This window comes from Mixophyes fleayi, chromosome 10 (genome assembly GCF_038048845.1).
Source record: "Mixophyes fleayi isolate aMixFle1 chromosome 10, aMixFle1.hap1, whole genome shotgun sequence".
NCBI classification, from domain to species: Eukaryota; Metazoa; Chordata; class Amphibia; order Anura; family Limnodynastidae; genus Mixophyes; species Mixophyes fleayi.
Genome location: NC_134411.1, coordinates 24,889,317 through 24,909,236, shown reverse-complemented (window position 1 = coordinate 24,909,236; position 19,920 = coordinate 24,889,317). Strand labels below are relative to the sequence as shown.

Sequence of the window (19,920 nt, the reverse complement as noted above, 5' to 3'; positions counted from 1 at the left end):
AAAAACATTTAAAATGTAACCAATATTATACCATAGGGATGGTGGCCACGGGAACAGCCCCCGTTTGAGATTAATACTTACTGTATTTCTGTACTGGTGCGAATTGTGAATTGGACAACTCCAAGACAGATAGATGCTGGAGATTGGATTCTCTGTAAAGAAGGAGAGTTAGCGTAATAGACACTAGTACATCACATTGTAGGTAGCACGTCACATCTAAACCATCTACTTCCCATTAGTCAGCTCTGTGAACCAGAACCAGCATAGAAAATAGTTCATGGGGGATACAGAGAACATTTGACCCCGTCTGTAAGACACAATGACTCTTCCAAAATAGGTAAAAGGAGAACAGTTTGCTCTTAGCTGTACAGGAAAGATCAAGAAAACGTCATACACTTTAAGTATCTAAAGACACAGAATATTGTAATTATATATTTGGTATTATTAGTAGCTTTCTATATAAAGGAAACTTGCAAATTAGCCCTTTAAATGTTCCTAGAGGGTAGTAAATATTTAATATCATGATTGCCAATTAGCCACTTCTACCAATTACTTAGTGTTTCTCACTTGCCACCGTGCATTTTGGTACTTCTATAAACAGGTATACTTTATTACTCCTACTGCCCAGAATTAGGACACATGCCTGCATTGTATACATATGTACCCAGGAAGCAGCTGTGTGTCATAGCCCTGGCCAACAAAATACAATACGGACATAAACAGCATGATAGGAAGGTAGAGAGATAAAGTCAACAAGCCAATAAAGTAATCGGAATGCGGAAACCCACTTTAAACACAGCGGCACACCAAATTGATCAAGATCAGAAACTCACAATGTATCGAGAGGAACAGCAGAAGCCAAACACTGTCCCCCCCAGCGAATCACATAGTAGGACAGAAGCATATGACAGGTGCGGGGTATGAGCTCTTGCTGTGACTGTAGCAGTTGTCCACTTACTGCAAAGGCCTATGGGAGAAAGTACACAAGGTCAATTCAGTCCAACCAGAAACCCTTGTAAACCTTTACACGTAGCTTATTGTGCTTACCCTATCTCCCACTCTTAGCAGGAGCTGCTGAAGGATGAGTAAGTCCCGGCAAATCAAGAACCGCGTAGCAGAGATTTTGCAGACGGCCTGACATACTATACTAGCTGCTGTGGCGCTGCCGTATAGATTGGAAAGGTTCATTTGCACATTTAGAGGTTGACCTGGTTAAAATATATTAATTTTTACATCAGTCTCCAAATTACATGAGGAATAGATGTAAACTGTCAGAGAAAAATATAAGTACATAAGAACAATGAAAACAAAACAAAAAGTTATACTTGAAGTAAAATCCACTTTTATCAAGGACAGAGGATGGAGGGCACCTACTAAAAATCTCCTCCTCCAACTCAGTCACCCCTCAGTTTACCACTAGCCACGTTAGTATGTATTGAAGCCCATCAACAATGAAAGGAGTTACTAGAAAAAGGCCCCTCATTATAGCTCCCCAATTCCATCAAATAGCCTTTGAAAAAAAAACAGATTTAATCCAAGTACAAGATCATAATTTCTCTATCAGCATCATACGGGATACAGGTGACTAAAATATCCTAACGCTCATAACATGGGAGCGCTATTAATGCAGTAGTCAGCAGCACTTGCCTGCAGAAGACATGGTCTACACAAGTCAGGACACTTACCCTGGAGAGTTTTGGTGAAGGTGTTCAAGAGCAAGATGCTACAGTGCTACTCTATTCTGCAACACACACTAATAGTTCCCTGGTACACACCATCTAAAAAAGGTCTTTCAGAGGTTCAGTTCAAACAAGATCTTTTTGCATAAAAGCAAAGTGAATTAAAAAGAAAGAGACCTCACACTCAGCTGTCAGTCAGAAAAAAAAAGGGGGTTCACCTCCCAATGTGGGAGTCACTAATTTCTCCTTCACTATGACCACAGACAGATCAGACTTTTCAGCTTCTTGCCTGGGTCGGATCCGCAGAAGTAGACTGAAGCCGCCATGCTACTGGCTTGCCATGGCTTCTGCGCAGGCAAATGCACACTTAAAAAAAAAACAAAAAAAAAAACAGGCTGTGACCAGGGCTGGGTCATGTCCTAATAGGTCCGACAGCAGCTTGGTCTGGCATCTAATGCAGACTTAGCTGTTCACCATCACGGTCGAGAACTTAGGGGGCCCCAGAGTCCTGAGAATCAAACATTCTGTGTCAGCAAAAAAAAATGCCAGACACCACAAGAAAGCAGTACCACAATGGCTAGGCAAACAAGGCCACAGGACCACTAGCCAAAAAAAAACAAAAAACAACCTCAACAGGAACGGGCAGACCAATGTTGGGATATGGATCCAATCATCTGCGTTTCCCAATGATACTGAGGGAGAAAGGAGGACACCAAAGCAGCAGTCTACAAAGCTGGCATTCATTAGCAGTGCTAATCCCTGATGATTACCTCCTATTCTGTGTGTATAAGGGAAAGGTCAACAATCAATCTGACAACAGCTCTGAATGCAACAGTACAAGCTAAATGCATGAGAGCCAATGTCGGATTCATTGCTATGGGGATATGGCACATTTCTGCTACGTATAACATGTCAGATTATAAATCTGCATACTACCCAATGCAACCTACTCTAGAATCACTTTTGGACACATTTTGCATAGGTAACCAACTAAAAAAAATAGAAAAAAATAAAAAAATGCTGCAATGAGAGGCAACCAATCAGAAGCAAAATTTCACAAGCCGAAAAGCCGCGGATAAGTTACCGTACTAGTCTGTGGATTTTTGCAACATGAACATGTCCCAGAATGTTCCAAACATGAGGTCATCCAGCGCTCTCAAACACTAAACAGAAGGTTGAACGCTGTAGACTGAACCAATAAGGAACAGCCATAACCCGATTCTTATATACCACTGCAGGTGATGTTTAGAGCCATTAATCTGTACACCAACTTTCACAGGTTTTTTTAAAAAATGCTTAAAATGATAAAACTAACCAAGATCTATATCCGTGGAAGTCGTCTCATAATCCATCTCTCGCAGCAAATTCCCAATGGCCTGGGTGGGGTTCCTGATGTTGTAAAGTTTATTGTGAATGTCCTCCAAGACATTATCCCTATAAAGAGCATACGATGAAAAAGAAAAACGGATTAACTTTAAATTCAAGGGTGTCTAACCCGAATTCTCCTTTAATATTTGCATTATATATTAATATACAAAGAGTATTGATGGATGCATAAATAATCTTGTTATAGAACTTTACCTAGTTGTACTAGTAAGTCCAATTGCGAAGTTCACCATTCAGGACAATGAGCACTGTTAGACTTCTCTTCCCCATAATACTTTCATTGACAGAGGCTTCCTGTCAATCCTTTGTAAATAAACATAAAAGGTCACTTACACGTCATTGGCAATCAATTCTTCCAAGATCTGTTTGGCAATTCTCTCTGGGGGTTCCTGGTGGCAGCATGCAGACTCCATCGAGTACGCCATGTCCATAGTTATATAATCTCCAATCACACGTAAGCAATGGATCAGAAAGATTGTGTCACTAGCAAGATCCACATCTGCACAACAACAATAAAACATACGTTATAATAAAATACTATTAAAAGATAAAGATAAAAATACGCTTTGGCAAGATTTTACAGCCGAATAAAGGAAGTGCTCTCTTATCTGAGAAATACTGTTTGTGAAAGGAAAGTATTTTGGCGGTTTTCTTTCACTTGGCCAGAACAGGCGCTGTTCCATCGGAATTTATTATTGTAATTCATAAAGAATAAGGATAATTAAAGTAATTAATAAGCATGATTACAGCAATACATATATGGACTATTTTTAAACATCCTGGAAATGCTACAAAACAGATATGACTCTTACACAGATTATGAGTTTGTGACTGAGCCATAGTACAATCCGGTGTGTCTCAGGTGAACCACCTCAGCACCACGATCAGGACTTTAGTCGTCTGGACCATGGAGGACCAACAACTAGGGCCAGCCCCTGGACTAGGCCTCCACAGTTATAGGTATGGGGACAATCCCGATTGCCCTGGCAGTCCTGGAGGTGCAGATGTACCACTATGGCAGCTATAACCTTACTGGAGACCCCTGGAGCTGACAGGTTGGAGGACATTGCTCAAAACTGAAAGCGAGCGCTGTGCAAAGCAAAACAATGGAGGCATCAAAATTCTCAGATAGTGATGTTTAGGTATACGCTAATCTGATGGAGTCCAAGTCCGCCCCGTTGTAAAACAACATATCCAGGATATAGGACGCCAACTGCATCCAGCTGTGCACCGCGCGCCCCTTTTAGTAATTGCTGCCCACTTGAAGATCATCTTAACAACCCAGGTAGCACCTACAGCTGGTGAAAGAGCAAACCCAGGGGATGGGGGGGGGGGGATGAAGCTTTCGAGCCACTTGTCAGAGGCAAAAGAACATCTGTGGGACCTCTTAGCACAAAAACAATAGGAGTTCCATTACTGGGAGGATTCCCAGATCTTGCGTTTTACCTGGAAGAAGACCTTAGTGCACCGAGTCTTCACACCCTGATAAGTCAGAGAAAGAAAATCATCGGATTCTGACAATCAAATTAACTTTGGCCACACATGGTAGGTTGGACCACTAACTAAGGATTTGGACCAATTAAACCACCCAAATTTCACCATTCTTAGTTGTGGATCTACATGGAACACTTCTGGTCTACACAATATATGGCAACAACGGAATACATAGATAGGTCTCAGCTATATATAATCTACAGTCAGTCTACCGTCAATATGATCAAGACACTGTTATGATGAAGACAATTATCTCACCATCTGAGATGACACTTTCATCCTCGGTAAGTAAGTGCTCTGCTGGTAAAAGATACAAATGATCCATCAAAGAACAAGGGGCCAAGAAAGAGAGAAAACCCTGAATGGGAGAATAAAAAACAGTTAAAAAAATTGCTTTAATTAGAATTGTTCATCAAATCACATATTCCAGATTCTCCACTATTCTTGCCATGTAGTGCCCCTCAGGCGGTACAGGCTGAAGCCGTATAGAGCCCCTCAGGCGGTACAGGCTGAAGCCGTGCAGAGCCCCTCAGGCGGTACTGACTGAAGCCTTTACAGGTCGCTAAAGAAGCACACGGAGAGGATTGGAATAAACCCCCCTCGGGGAGAGGGGGGGAAGGGGGGGGGGGTTATCCTCAGAAAAAACACCCAATATGAACAACTTGGGGTTGCATTTCAGTTCAAAACAATACTCACCTTTCTAAGCAGACAGATCATACTGGTATAAGGGTGCACGACCAGTGCCAAGGGACGGGACAGCTCCTCCTGGTACTGCAAGCAGCAGGTGTAGAATTTAGACCAGTATTCCACTTGTAGCTGGCGGAATTCCTCCTGAGACATCTCATACTGCGTGACATGGCTGTGCAGCTACAGAGAAAGGCAAGAGGGTCCGTTAATCACATGATTTACTCCTGCTGCTTGTATTCGACAGTAATATAATAAGAGGGAGGAGCCTGATTTACACTAATAGAACACGGAGTTCAAATAAAGTCATCATACATCATTATTTAATACTTTAAAAGGCAGTCAAGTTGTCTTTGTGAGAATGAAAGGGTGACTATGAAAGCTGGGTATACACCTATGTAATCTTCCTTCAGATGCAATTCATTTCACCAAAGACTGAAAGTACCGATGAGCATGACGACTCATGTGTACACACCTACAAGATTTACCTTCAGGTCTGTGCTCTTCATAACCATCGGCTGAAAAGCTTGTGACTCTAATCTCTATGGAGATCTGCCTACACTGCTGGTCATTAGTACGTACACGCTTCTATATTTTCCTGACTTCATGCCATCGTTGATCGTGATTTTGAGGATGTTTAGAAAACCCAACAGATGTTTTGGTACGATAAGACACGATCGTGGGAGCGTACACACTCTTGCAATATCTGACCAAACGGTTGTGAATCGTATGAGATACAGGATAATTGCATAGATGTGCACCCAGCTTATGTTACTTTTAGTGTATAAACAAAGGAAATCTTTATTTCCAACATGATTCCCCATGCTTACAGTACGGCATCTCACCTCATTTTCCACAGTTACAGTGACCTCTCTCTTCATTTCCTCCCAGGAGAGATCCGTCAGTTTTCCAGTGCCCCTTTGATAAATCTTTTGAAAGACAAATTCAATATTGCGAGAAACCCTTAAAGCCAACATCATATAAAACACATAACACAGAAACACACATATGGTGTACCAGGCAAACACATTAAAATAGCAGAGGGTACTTGGTAGAAATCTAGACACAACATAAAATACATAATTTTTTAACTGCAGAGGCCATCATTTTCTCTGTTGTCTATGGAGATTCATCAACCAACTGCAATCACAACAAACGACATTTACAGACTAACAGTAATGAAGACAGAATATAATCACTATTTAGGTGTTTTTAAATAAAGAAAAAAAAAGTTAATTTAAATCGAATTTAGAACATTTTATTTATAAAGATAATAAAACTATCATAATAAAACTCCTTTAAAAGGTAAGGGTGTTCTATTTACCTGTAAGGCTTTATGTAGAGCAGCTACAGTGAACCGTCCGGGGGCAAACAAGCTCTCCAGGTAAGTTTCCTGCCATGACACACACAGCAATACATTGGAAAAAAACAAGGACAAAAAGAGCAACCACTAATTCCCAGACACTTATGTAATCAATTTCTACAACACTCTGTTGCCATTTGCCACGTCACTTCTCATACAGGATCATCTTTAATGTATAGAAACCATGCAAAACCATCATACATGCCTTATTAGATCTCATCAGTGTAAGATATAGATTTTAGTTGCCAAATTGCTCCAACACAAACAGATAGTGACAATAAATGCAATGTAAATAAACCATTGGTTACAAACCCTCGGATCTTGCTCATCTCCAATGTTTAGCTCTTCGTCTGGCAAAGGACTGATGAAAACTTGGTTCCACTGGCCAGCTTGGTTACTGAAATACAACGATCAGTAGCTGGTAATACATTCTATCCATTGCTTTATCTGCACATATTGTACTTGCAAGTATAACAATGGATCATTTGTATTTCAGAAGGTAAATACAATAATAAATATTAAAGGAGCTAGGGAAAATGATAATTTGAAACTTTTTATTTGGGGGGGGGGGGGGGGGGAGGGGTTTAACACAATTACTCAGTAACATTATTGAATGCATGGAATAAAGGTTGCAGGGGGGCAAGTACAAGCCAATAAGAAACAATTAAATACTTGTTTAATCTTCAACAGTAAAACAATTTGAAAAGAGTACAGATAAATGAATAAAGGAAAAAAAACAAAAACCACACACAAAAAGAGGTTTAAACTGAATGCAATACAAAATGACCCGAATGCGAGGGAAGAACATATAGGTCCACTCACTGTTCAAAATTAATGTGTTTCGCAACTGTTTGGTTTTCCGCATCGAGCCACAAAGCCCAAATATCGGTGGTTGTCAGTGTGAATGTGAAGTCCACCAAAGTCTCCTAAAAAGAAATGGAAAGAGAAAAAAAATTATATCCATGTAATTTGTTTTTTGTTGTTTTGATAAGCAAGGCATACGGGACACAGACAAATAATATACATTGTATAAATGTATCTCCTGACCTGATTTGTAAATATGGAGGAGATATGATCCAAACTGTACCGATTTCTTTCCGCAGTAACCAGCTGGAAGAGACAGAACTGCAAGGAGACACATGGACGGTGACATCAAGTCAGTTATTCGCATAACAAACCATTTACATGGAAGAAAGGATTGTGCACGTACAATCTATTTCTCAAAAACATCTACAGTAGAGTAACAGACACAATGAGGTAAGTGTATCCACCAGTAGCAGGCGGGGCACTACAAACTGAAAAACTGGGGCAGCTCGGTGGCTCAGTGGTTAGCACTTCTGCCTTACAGCACTGGGGTCATGAGTTCAATTCCCGACCATGACTGTGTGGAGTTTGTATGTTCTCCCCGTGTTTGCGTGGGTTTCCTCCCACACCCCAAAAACATACTGGTAGGTTAATTGGCTGCTATAAAAATTTACCCTAGTCTCTCTCTGTCTTTGTGTTAGGAAATTTAGACTAAGCCCCAATGGGGCAGGGACTGATGTGAATGAGTTCTCTGTACAGCGCTGCGGAATCAGTGGCGCTATATAAATAAATGGTGATGATGATGATGTTGATGAACGATCACCTCCCTAAGCTCACAGCTAGCCAGGGATACTAGGGAACCCAGACACAGAAAAGGCATTTGCAGGTTTTGCGTCCCCCTTTATATGCTTTGAAGAAATAGATTTTACAGTAAGGTACAAGTTCTCCTTTTATCAAGCGATGGGGATGTCCCAACAATCGAGTATAAGAGGGATGAACGCCAATCACTAACAACTTCCATCATCAGCCAGGGCTGAGGCATTTACTCTATAGAATTTGTTGATTCATGTGAAAACACTATACCCCCTTTGCAGTAAAGTGCAAATGTTTTCAGACTACGCTGCGCTGAAGTGATCCCAATGGGACAAAGAACAAGCCCATATACGGGGAAGGCTGCCAATCTGCAGCCCCAGCCAATAACCAAATACAACACAGTCTATCAATTCACACGGTACCAGTGAAACAAATGAGCCACCTCATAATTAATTTTAACGAGGTACTAGTGTCTAATAAATCGATAAGTTACATTCTCATAAATACTGGGTTCACAGAATAGTGTCCTAGGCGACAGACACTATTCCCAACTCCGGTGATAAAATTAAACTACTGCTGCAACTAGCCAAGTATTTTGAAGGATTTATACAGGATTTTATATAGTGAATGTTCTTATTTTGAAACACTCAGCTCTTAAGGAGACAATACTTTCGTCAGTGCCGTAGCTTGCTCAAACCATAAAACCTTATGGGTCCCACATTAGTGTATACTAGTTTCATCTGAAAATCAGCATTACAAGTTACATTTTTTTACTAGCAAATATCAGAACACAGAGCAGCCATGTATGCCACCCATCCATCAGGCCTGTATGTGACCTGCGTTTAAACATCTCTGTAATAAAGTAGCAGGTATCAGCTGCTGTCAGTTCAGAGCACTAAACAGTCACACAAATGATTCACAATTATAGTGCACATCTTCCAGGACTACAGTCTGGCCATTGTTATTGCATGCAAATTAACGTGCACAATATGAATGTTAGACTGGGCACCCACCATATATTCAACCAAAACAGGGACTAAAGTGCTGACTGGCATCAATTTCCCTGTTATACATTTCCACCCTCTTATTATCATGCCACAATATACTAGATATACCGCATAAGCAAAACAACCAGTGGCAGCGTTCAATAGCAGCCATGAATATTAAAATAAATAAAAAGGAAGACATTTGTACCTGTCCTTGTCTGGGTGTGTGCAAATACACTCCAAGGTAAAGTCCTATTGACGCAGAGTGTGCAAGCCTCAATTTGTGGCCAATCCCCGGGGTCTGACGCAGATCCTTACTTACGGGCACAAACTGCAGCATATCCGATACCATGAGGCACATTTGATCCTGGAATTCGGGAGATTAATATCATTGTTACTTGTGAGAAACTTTAACCTTATCTACGACAAAGCTCATCAACAGAGCAAACCAAGGAATAGACGCATTACATTTATAAATTGGATGTTGGCTACAATGAGCGGTTACCTTGTAGGACCACATGCGGAGTTTGTGATCCTGACACAATGCGAACAGGAAAGCGTCATGTTTAAGGCAGTGAACGGCCAGACTCACGGGGTGATAGGGCAGGCCCTGGTCCCCTCTACGGATATGAAAAACAGTTAGTGAACCATGGACAATGCAGTACATTTTATGTACAACACTGCTGTTCGTTTAAAATTTAAACGAACAGCAGTATGCTTAGTATATTCTATTGGCAGAACATTTAAACTTTAAATGTTCTGCCAATAGAATATACTATGCGCAATATCAGCTGAACATCAGAAAGGAACCCAAACCTTAGCTTTTATGTTAAATTAAGCAGAAAGAACCTAAATTATCACTCTTCTCTCTCATGTAAAGCTCTTGGAAGTGCGAACACGTTTGTCCTGTGCTTTACAATTACATATAAGCCTAAACCAGAAGTGGACATATTGTGAAAATAATGAGCAAACTAACTAACTTCAGTAGGATCACAAACATCAAATCTGCTGTGTGAACTATCAAAAAAATCCCAAACCATTACATATAGATTTGTGGTAGTTATTAGTTTCTCGTATGTAAGCAAACTTTTATTTTAGGTTTGGTGGCCCATTATGGATTCAGACAAACGCACAACTCCTTAGGATTAAGTAAAATCCAGAAAAAGAATCTTATGAATGTGTTATTGTGCACACAGATCCAGAGACAGGAGTAAGATTCCAGAACAGCACAGTGATCAAATTTGATGGAGAATATAGAAAACAGCCATCAGGATTTTCCTTATAGTCACTATTCAACATGAACAACATCATTTAAGAAGCAAATAGGATACAGAAGAGAAAAACAACTAAACTATGAAATGTAGTGGGGGGTTTTTAAGTATACATTGAAAGCTATTGCTCAATTTTTTGAGCAATCTTTTTTTTTTTTTTTTTTTTAAATAACAATGAGAAGAGATATGTTGTAGCTGATTTTGCACCATAAGTTTGCAGGTTAGAAACACGGTTAATACTAACCGGATAGCGGTGGGTATCCAACCAGTTAACATCTGCATAGCTCGGGTTTCCTTCATCTCCACAATAGTCACCACCCCTGTGGAAAACAATCATATTATTAATGTATAGCTACAACCCACAAGATATCACCACCGCCATGGTATGCCAAGCTACATTACCGTCAACGTCATAAGGAGGCATTGTGACAACCAGGATGCCACCAGAACTAGAGGGTATAGCAAAGAGTGCCTCTCCTTCACTGCTGAGCCAGGCCGCGGAGGCGCTAGAGTTCTGGGCACGACCGGGCAACGACGGGATGACGTAGCTGTTAGACGGGTCTCTGTAGTTCATCTTCCCAATGTCCGTAAAGATGGATTGCATCTGGCTGTCTGTGATGATCTCCTAAAAATAAAATTCCAATGGGAAGACATCAATATTCATTCGTCAATGTAATAGTGTTCCCGTCGCGTACACTCAACGGAGGTAGCCATTTCCGTAGGCTGAACCAATATTCATCATCTTACAGCCTGGAAAGCATTGACATTTCCAAGGTTCCTAGTGAAGGGTGTACTCTACAGAAAAAGTGAGGGGCATCATTCTATTTTACAGACCCTATTTATTTTTGAGAGAAGTAGAGGATTTAATGAATACAATGGTGTTCATTCAGCTAACCAATGGGCAACTACATGAGCTCATGCTTTTCTTATTTTCCAGCCAATTGCCAAACTCCCAATTTTTGCATTAAAAAAGTTTACTCAAATTGGGCTAAGTGTATTACGTTTCTTTCAGTTTCCTTTGATTTAACTTACTAGGTTACAAATGTAGGGAGCCGCGGATTCACGTCTCTCGTGATGAGAGTACCCAAATGAGGGCCGTGAGGGACCTACAGGCTTTCTTTGCCCATGGCTAAGGTAGGCAAGTGGTGACAAGTATACTATAGAACAAGCGACTTGGACAATGCAGTTTTGGGATAACAGCCCACATCAAATCTTTTTGGAGTGGGGGACAGACCTCCCAGAAATACACAGGTGACATAATCTGATCCCCCAGTGCCATATAGAACAGAATACGTACACTTCTGTACAAGCGTGAAGGATGGGGCAGGATTAGTCTGTGAACAGTCTGATTTGTTAGGATCAGGATGATCACGTTACTCTGCGTCTCACACACATGGACCCCACCCGGTAAAAGGGAGCAGTTGAGGATTTTGAGGCGAATGGCATTATTTAGGAGATTGATGTCCAAAGACTCTTCCACCAATTCCAATGTGTCAGCGGATGAAGTCCTGGAGAGAGAGAGAGAAACAGAAAGAACAAAAGGCAGAAACACTTTAATTGCTAGATGGAAATTCTTCATACAATAAAACTTAAACAAAAGTAGTTTTAGCAATGTCTCTTGCTACAGACACAGCAGCTGTGTTATTATAAAGGCATTTGGTGTACACAACAGTTGAAGAGAACTTGTGGTCATGTAACTCCATTTGCAGGTAAACCATGAATACAACAAAAAACATTTTTGAAATGTACACGTCAACTATGAACATTTTATTGGCTGAATAAAGATCCATCAGATTGCAGCCTATCAATCCTCTAGGAACCAGCAACAACACATCAATATTCCTTATGCACTGGCTCTTAGCAATAACAATGGGCAACATTGCCTGAAAGCGTAGCAACCTCCAAAATCTCAGCTGGTTTGTCTGGTTTCAGATCTATTCATCATGAACAAGATGTTGAACGCCGTCACCTGCTCCATGAAGTCGCATTTGTAGCGAGTCCAACGGAGATCCTGAGACACATCTGCTTGGGTTCAGGTCATATTGAAGCACCTAATAAGGTAAGTTCAGTGTTCTCCCCAGGACCTATTTACTGGGTGCTCCATCCAGCTGCTGTTACTTCCCACCCGGCTCTTGGAGTCTTTATTATAATAGGAAAAACCATGGTCCTATTATAATAATCACCATGTAAGCACAGCATTGTGTCCAGCAAGCAGGCAATAACTTCCAAGGTCCTTATGAATAATATAAGTGTTGGGAATAATTAATAACATTGGGCCTGATTCATTAAGGATCTTAACTTAAGAAACTTCTTATTTCAGTCTCCTGGACAAAACCATGTTACAATGCAAGGGGTGCAAATTAGTATTCTGTTTTGCACATAAGTTAAATACTGACTGTTTTTTAATGTAGCACACAAATACTTGATAGCTTATTTGTACACTGAAATTTAAAGTTGATATTTGTGTGCTACATGAAAAAACAGGCAGTCCCCACTCGGCTACTTCTTAATGCCCCCCTGGCTGGTAACATATTCTGGGGAGAACACTGAAGTTTACATGTTAACGACAATTAAGCTTGTACTAAAGTATGTAAAACATGTGGTTTACAGCCGGTGCAATGTGGAGAGAGCTATTAAGTTTTATAAGCTCATCGTGTACAGTAAGAACCTGGTGATGTTGTCACTGGAGTCTCCATGTGACATAGAAGATATCATGGGATGCTGTGCGCAGGCACCAGATTAACACTATGTGCAGTGGGTGATCTGCCAGAAAGTGAATAAAAAAATAATAATAGTGGCAAATGAACTCAACACCGATCTACCAGTAACAGTCCTGCTCCAACCAGGAGGGCAGAAGTGAGCGCTCAATAAACGCTGAATGGCAGAACATAGATCTGTGTGAATTGGTTAAGCACCCACTAAACAGAAGGCAGATTTAAATGTGTCAATTGGGTAAATATGATAGAACAGCAGGAGCCTATGCAACAGGGCAATGAGTGACTGACTGGTTACGCTAGCCACTGGGTGAGAATACACAAGCTTTAATTCAATAATTACAAACTACTTCGGCTGATCAAAACATAACATGTTGGTGTCGTAATAAAGAAATATTAATGCAGGTGATCGCACCCACTGCTTTATACCCTGAATTTAGCAGATAGGCTATCAAATAAATTTTGGCCTTCAGGCTGCCAATAGGTCAACACTTTTAAGGGTGCATTAAAAGAAAATAAAGCAAGAACATGGAGAACTGAAAAGAAATAAAGCATAATAATCTAGTTATTGTAACAAAGTTACCAATTAGTGTCACTCACCAACGTAAGAACCGATTCCTTGTTGCAGACACAAGACTGCTGCTTTCTTGGTAGTAATAACCCCCAGCGCTGTCACTATATTTTGGGCCACCAACCACAGGCTTGACACCTACAATTAGAATTTAGCCGCCATTATAGATGGCAAATTACACAAGGTGCACAACAGTAAGCTCAGTTATACATATTAGTAGCAGAGTTGTATTAAAATTTATATATATATATATATATATAATTATATATATATATATATATATATATATATATATATATATATATATATATATATAATTATATATATATCTCTCTCAACAGTAAAAAACAAGCTATAATAGGAGGATTTTTGTACTTCCAATAAATCAGTTTCTCCGATTCCATCTGGGGGACACTTACATCAGGGTTGTATGAGGAAACCCGTGAGTTAGCCACTTAAATAGTTAAACATTTGCTTAATGTTACTTTCTACAGAACTCCTCCCCTCTGCAACCCCTGTAGCTCCTCAGTTGAATGGAAAAGCCCAATGTCCCCCAGATGGAATGAGAAACAAATTTATTTTAAGTATAAAATTCCTCTTTCATCCAATCTGAGGGACACTGCTACCATGGGGACATTCTAAATCAGCCCCCTAAGGGAGGAAACGCTGTGTCTACCTGGCAAAACCTAGCGTCAGGAGACGCAAAAACATTAAAATTATAAGAACGGGTAAAAGTGTGGACAGAGCTGTGCGCAGCCTTAGAGCCCCCACCCCCCGAGAGAGGGTGGAATGCGCAGCGACACCAACATAAACCTGCTTTATGGTGGACGTTATCTACCGGCCTGAAACTCTCCTTGCAGAAGCAATGGTGAGGAGAAAGGTCACCTTCCAAGTCAGGAACCTGAGCTCAGCTGACTCCAACGGTTCGAAGGAAGAAATCAGAAGGACCGCAAGAACAAAGTTCAGGTGTCAAGGGTGGCACTTAAGGGGGCAGAATCCCCTGAAAGAAAGTCTGCACTGCTAGAAATCCCACTAGCTGCTTCCGGAAATTGAATGGGCTGGTACCTCCACCTTCAAAGCGCTAAGACCCACATCCAAGCCATCCTGCAAGAAAGCTAGGAAAAGGGAGAGACGAAAAAGCCGCTGTATGGCGGACCTACGCATCAACATGGCCCTCAGCATGGTATCTACTACCCAGGAACCCCAGAGGCTGGCCTCAGCCACGCCGTTAAAGCGAACCAAGGAAGGTCCTGGTGTCAAAATGGACCCTTAAGCAGGAGGTCGTTAGTGAGGAGGAAGACGACATCCCGAACCCACTGCCATGCACAGGACTTCTGCGCACCGGGACTGATGGGGCCAATTGGAGGCAATCAGGATCACCGCAATCATTCCCCAAACGCAGATGGGAGAGAACAGGTAACCCAAATGGAACTCCCACGGCATGGTCATAACATCCACTGCACATGCCAAGGGGTCCTTGGTCCTGAAGCAGAACCTGGAAACCGGGCGATTGTGGTGAAACGCCATTAGGTAAACAACAGAAAGACCCCACTTCTTGACCAACCATCGAAACACCTCCGGATGCAGACAGCACTCCCCTGGCAGCATGCTGTGTCTGTTGAGGTAGTTGGCCTCCCAATTTTCCACACCAGGGATAAAAACTGCCGATATCGCCAAATCTAACTGTTCCGCCCAGGACAAAATCCAGGCAGCCCTTTTCATAGCTCTGGCACTCCTTGACAATGGATATACACCATATTGTCTGACTGAAGTGCTAGCAGTATAAGCTCAGAGCTCCAAGATGTTTATTGGGAGAGACACATCCTGAGCTGACCAGAGACCCTGGAGGCAGTGGTGAAGAACTACCGTTCCCCATCCCAGAAGACTGGCATCCATGGTGACTAGTATCAATTGATCATCCACTAACCACCAACGGAGAGACGCGTGTCTTGGAAGACAATTGGAGATGAGATCCTGACCATTTGGACAAGAGGTCCACTGAAATGCCCAAGAATGGAACAGACCGTACGGCAGCATTTTGAAGGTGGAGACGATCTTGCCCATCATCTTCATACAGAGGAGGATGACGACTCACTCCCAAGACCATCCTCACCATGGCCTGAAGAGATCGCACCTTGTTGCCCGGAGAAAGAACCTTCTGTGACCTGGCATCCAAAATAAGGCAGAGGAATACCATCCGCTGACAGGGAACCATCTGGGACTTTTGTAAGTTCAGGATCCAGCCGTGCTGTTCCACAACTCGTATTGCCAGCGAGAGATGGAGCCAAAGGTTCTGATCTCAGTCCGTCTTTATGAGCAAGTTGTCCAGATAGGGAACAATGCACACTCCCAAGAAATGTAACCGTGCAGCCATGATCTTTGTAAAGACCTATTGTGCCGTGGAAAGGCCAAACAGAAATGCCCTGAAATGAAGATGGGAGTCCCCCACTGCAAATCTGAGCAGTGACTGATGTCCCTTCAGATACGCACATGGAGATAAGCATTGTGGACATCGATGGAGGCAAGGAACTCATTGGGTTCCAACCCGTTGATCACGGACCCCAAGGACTCCATGTGAAACCTGTCCACCTGGAGATATAGATTTTAGGGCCTTCAGGTTGTGAATCGGGCGAAAGGAGCCATCCAGCTTGGGAACCAGGTATTGGTTTGAACAGAACCCGCTGGGACCTGGCAAATAAAACCCATGGAAAGAAGCGTAGCCAACCTTTTCACTTTGTTGTGTTGAAATGTGGGGGAGAAGAAATGGTTGCATGATCCCCCGTGATCCACTGATCTTGAGGAAGCCGCCCATTGGTCCCGGAACAACAGCAGGTGTCCACTGCCCACGGGTGGTAGAGTCACCTTGAAAGGGCTGACGAAAGGATGCAAAACGAGGTCCTTTTGGTTTGTGAATATTAACAGGGAAGAAAGATTCTCTTACCTCACGTAGCTTGGCATATAATGACATCCAGCTCCAAACCAAAAAGAACAGGACCTGCATAAGGAAGAGATTCAATGGACTTTTATTCTGCGTCAGCATCCCCGGAAGACAACCAGAGTCCTCCTGGCTGCAATGGCTGATGCCGACACATAGGAAGAAATGGAGGCTGCATTCTGACCTGCCTCATAGGGGTACCCTGAGGCTTCCTTCATATGTAGTGACAGAGGAAGCAATTCAGAAATCTGCAGACCCTCTGCAAGCCAGTCCGACCAGGTCTCCATCACCCTAACCACCCAAGCGGAAGAGAAAATGGGCCAAAGTGAAGTACCTGCTGCCACATAAATGGACTTCAAGAAGCTCTCTACCTTAGGTTGGGGTCATCATTAAGTGAACCCGAGCCAGGTACAGGAAGAGTGGTATTTCGAGCCAAACGTGCGACTGGTGTATCCAGCTTAGGCACTTGCTCCAGCCACCTGTAAAAGGATAGAGGCTAGGAAACCGGCGCAGTATCACAATTTTTCTGTTTCAGGTTCAGTCAGCTCAGCGGAAGGAGAGAAGCAGACTACCTGCTTCTTCTATCGCTTGAATAACCCGGGTTCAGGCACTTTAGTATTGCCCAAGTCTAATAAATCCAAGGCCTAACGTACGGCTAGGACCAAATCCTCCACTCCCTGACCCCTACAAGATTCCTCTAAGTCCACAATCTGAGAGGAGTCAAGAGTCTTCAAATACTACTTCTTCCACAGAAGACGCCTCTAAATCAGAGACAGCTAAGAGATTATGAGCGGACGTATGCAGCTTACGGAAAGCTTGAGGGCCGTGGGGATTCCAGAAACGTATTTAAATTGTTTAAATTAAATTCTTAAGAGGCAATACGGATACTGACTTGAGTGATACAGATACAGGTTTTAGGTCGCTAGTTACCCTAGGAGTAGCCTTAACTTAATGAGCCACAACAATAATAAAGCACAATTCACCAGATTAGCGTCATATTTGTTTTAGCTCACATTTTCAAAGTACCACTTTAATATACAAGAAATTTTTATTATGGTCACCAAATATGCCACAGCATTTTGAGATATGTCAGGATCACCTCCTATTAACAGGCGCATATAATTTAAATTACTAGACAGCATAAAAGAACTGTGTACACTGAGGTCAATTTTTCAATATGATACAGCGCAGCTCACAACAGTGTATACTATACATTTGATTATTTTACATTGACTCAAACTGCTATAAAAAAAAAAAAATAGTACTAATTATCCTTTTGTATTATTTTTTTCTACTAATTCAGTTGTTAGAAACACTGCTTTAACCCTTCAGTGCATCATAGGTCCAAAGGGTCAGGGGCAGATGTGAATGATTACATATTCTCTGTACAGAACTGCATAATGTAATTGTGCTATTTAAATAACTAGTAATAAAATGGGTGCAGTATCTGTCTATAAAAATGGGCACACAAACAAGGTGCAAAATGCAGTCATTTGAAGTATATAGGATTATGCAGAATCTCCATCACAGGGCAAGAAAAATCACTGTTACCAACAAGGACCACAGCTGGAGTATGGCTATACAAACAAGGGCACTAAAATTCCAAAAACAATGCACGTTTGACAAAATACATTTTTATGTCATTTGGTGCAATGATTTTTATTTTCACATTAGTTTACATGCGTTCATCCTGCATTACAAATGCATTGAATTGTTTTTAATAATGCTCCATGTTCCATTTAATCATTAATACAGTTGAAAACTCACATTCTGCAGCACATTTTAAAACAAATGCTATCAATAATATGCAGTAACATAGCTTTTTTGCATGCTTTTGCCAGATGCATTTTGTCACAAAAGAAATGTTTCATAATGCAATATGCATTTTATTTGCATTTCAACATGCACACAGATGAGACCAAAAAGGGCACCCTGCGGCTACAGGGGGTACGTGTGTATGTATGGGGGGATTAGCAGTGGGCACACTTTAGCTACAGGTGCCCTAGGTGTACTCTGCTAAGCACCCCCAGCTTAGCAGAGTACACTGTGCCTTACACAGGGGGCTAAGCATGCCACACTGTGCCTTACACAGGGGTCTAAGCATGCCACACTGTGCCTTACACAGGGGGCTAAGCATGCCACACTGTGCCTTACACAGGGGGCTAAGCATGCCACACTGTGCCTTACACAGGGGGCTAAGCATGCCACATTGTAGCTGTAAGGAGTTAGCAGTGCTGAGTGCACACAGGCCAAGTTCAGCCTCCCAATAACCCTGATGGACCAGGACAATGCCAGGCCATCGGTGACAGCTCATACCAGGGCTAAGTGTGAGATCCCGGACATTCCTTCTAATTTCCCTCTCGGCTCCGCTTAGTTCCGTAAAGCTCCGTTCCAGAACTACAGAGGCCGCCATGTTCCCCGTCCGGGAGGCGCGCTGCTTGGCGGTGGGCGGAACATAGGAACTTGCCGCCCAATGTTTCACTTGAAAATGACAGTGGTGAAAAGAACGCTGAGGAGTTTCCTCATGACGTTGATTCCGAGTCGGCCATGTTTAGTGCTGGCATAATATACACTCCCGACCACTGGAGTGTTTGACCATGAGGTCGGATTCCATCGGCCATGTTTAGTGCTGGAATACTGTACACTCCCGGACACTGGGTTGTTTGATTATAAGGTGGGATTCCGAGTCGGCCATGCTGAGTGCTGGTATACAATTCCGGACAATATCACTTATGAAAGAACGGCCGAGACAGACTTGTAGTTTCTCTGCCAGGAACCTCTTTATTTCACCAATAGTTGCTTTTAAATTAAATCTATGTGTGGAAATCCTTTGATTACAAATGCTTCTTATTATGTACATGTCTGAAGTTCTTCAATAAAAAAAATTCTATCTATTGCAGACTCTACCAATAAATATTCCCACTAGATGGCTTGATTAGTCCTATTGTATGAAAGGCACTATGATTACCAAGCCTACCTCCAATCCATCATCTGATATCAACTACTTTAACATGCTGGAAATAGTTGAGATCTTTAACCTCACAAATATCCCTGTTAAGTTAACATAAAATCTGGCCAACACCTATTTGTACCTTGGGACTTGTCTTCCAGCATTTCATGTTTAGACTTTGGCAGGGGTCGCCTACCCCATGGGCTATCTGGTCAGTTCAGTGGTCTTCCGTCCATTTTCTGAGATTCAAACAAAATGGGAACTCCCTCG

At 42.0% G+C, this 19,920-nt stretch overlaps 1 protein-coding gene across 1 annotated transcript in view; it reads right to left on the bottom strand.

The window, feature by feature from the left end:
* The window catches only part of NUP160 (nucleoporin 160), a 40,187-nt gene extending 20,994 nt beyond the window's left edge, over positions 1-19,193 (bottom strand). Inside the window, exons 1-19 of the mRNA XM_075188079.1 lie at positions 19,017-19,193; positions 13,795-13,903; positions 11,778-11,988; positions 10,883-11,105; positions 10,725-10,800; positions 9,715-9,829; positions 9,418-9,576; positions 7,654-7,731; positions 7,429-7,532; positions 6,919-7,003; positions 6,568-6,636; positions 6,089-6,172; positions 5,256-5,426; positions 4,818-4,917; positions 3,399-3,564; positions 2,995-3,113; positions 1,048-1,208; positions 834-967; positions 82-152 (exon numbers count right to left, since the gene is read on the bottom strand). Of these exons, the coding sequence (XP_075044180.1) occupies positions 82-152; positions 834-967; positions 1,048-1,208; positions 2,995-3,113; positions 3,399-3,564; positions 4,818-4,917; positions 5,256-5,426; positions 6,089-6,172; positions 6,568-6,636; positions 6,919-7,003; positions 7,429-7,532; positions 7,654-7,731; positions 9,418-9,576; positions 9,715-9,829; positions 10,725-10,800; positions 10,883-11,105; positions 11,778-11,988; positions 13,795-13,903; positions 19,017-19,113 (2,332 nt within the window). The 5' untranslated portion in view covers positions 19,114-19,193. The remainder of the gene's footprint in view (positions 1-81; positions 153-833; positions 968-1,047; positions 1,209-2,994; positions 3,114-3,398; positions 3,565-4,817; positions 4,918-5,255; positions 5,427-6,088; positions 6,173-6,567; positions 6,637-6,918; positions 7,004-7,428; positions 7,533-7,653; positions 7,732-9,417; positions 9,577-9,714; positions 9,830-10,724; positions 10,801-10,882; positions 11,106-11,777; positions 11,989-13,794; positions 13,904-19,016) is intronic.
* Positions 19,194-19,920: the final 727 nt, after the last annotated feature.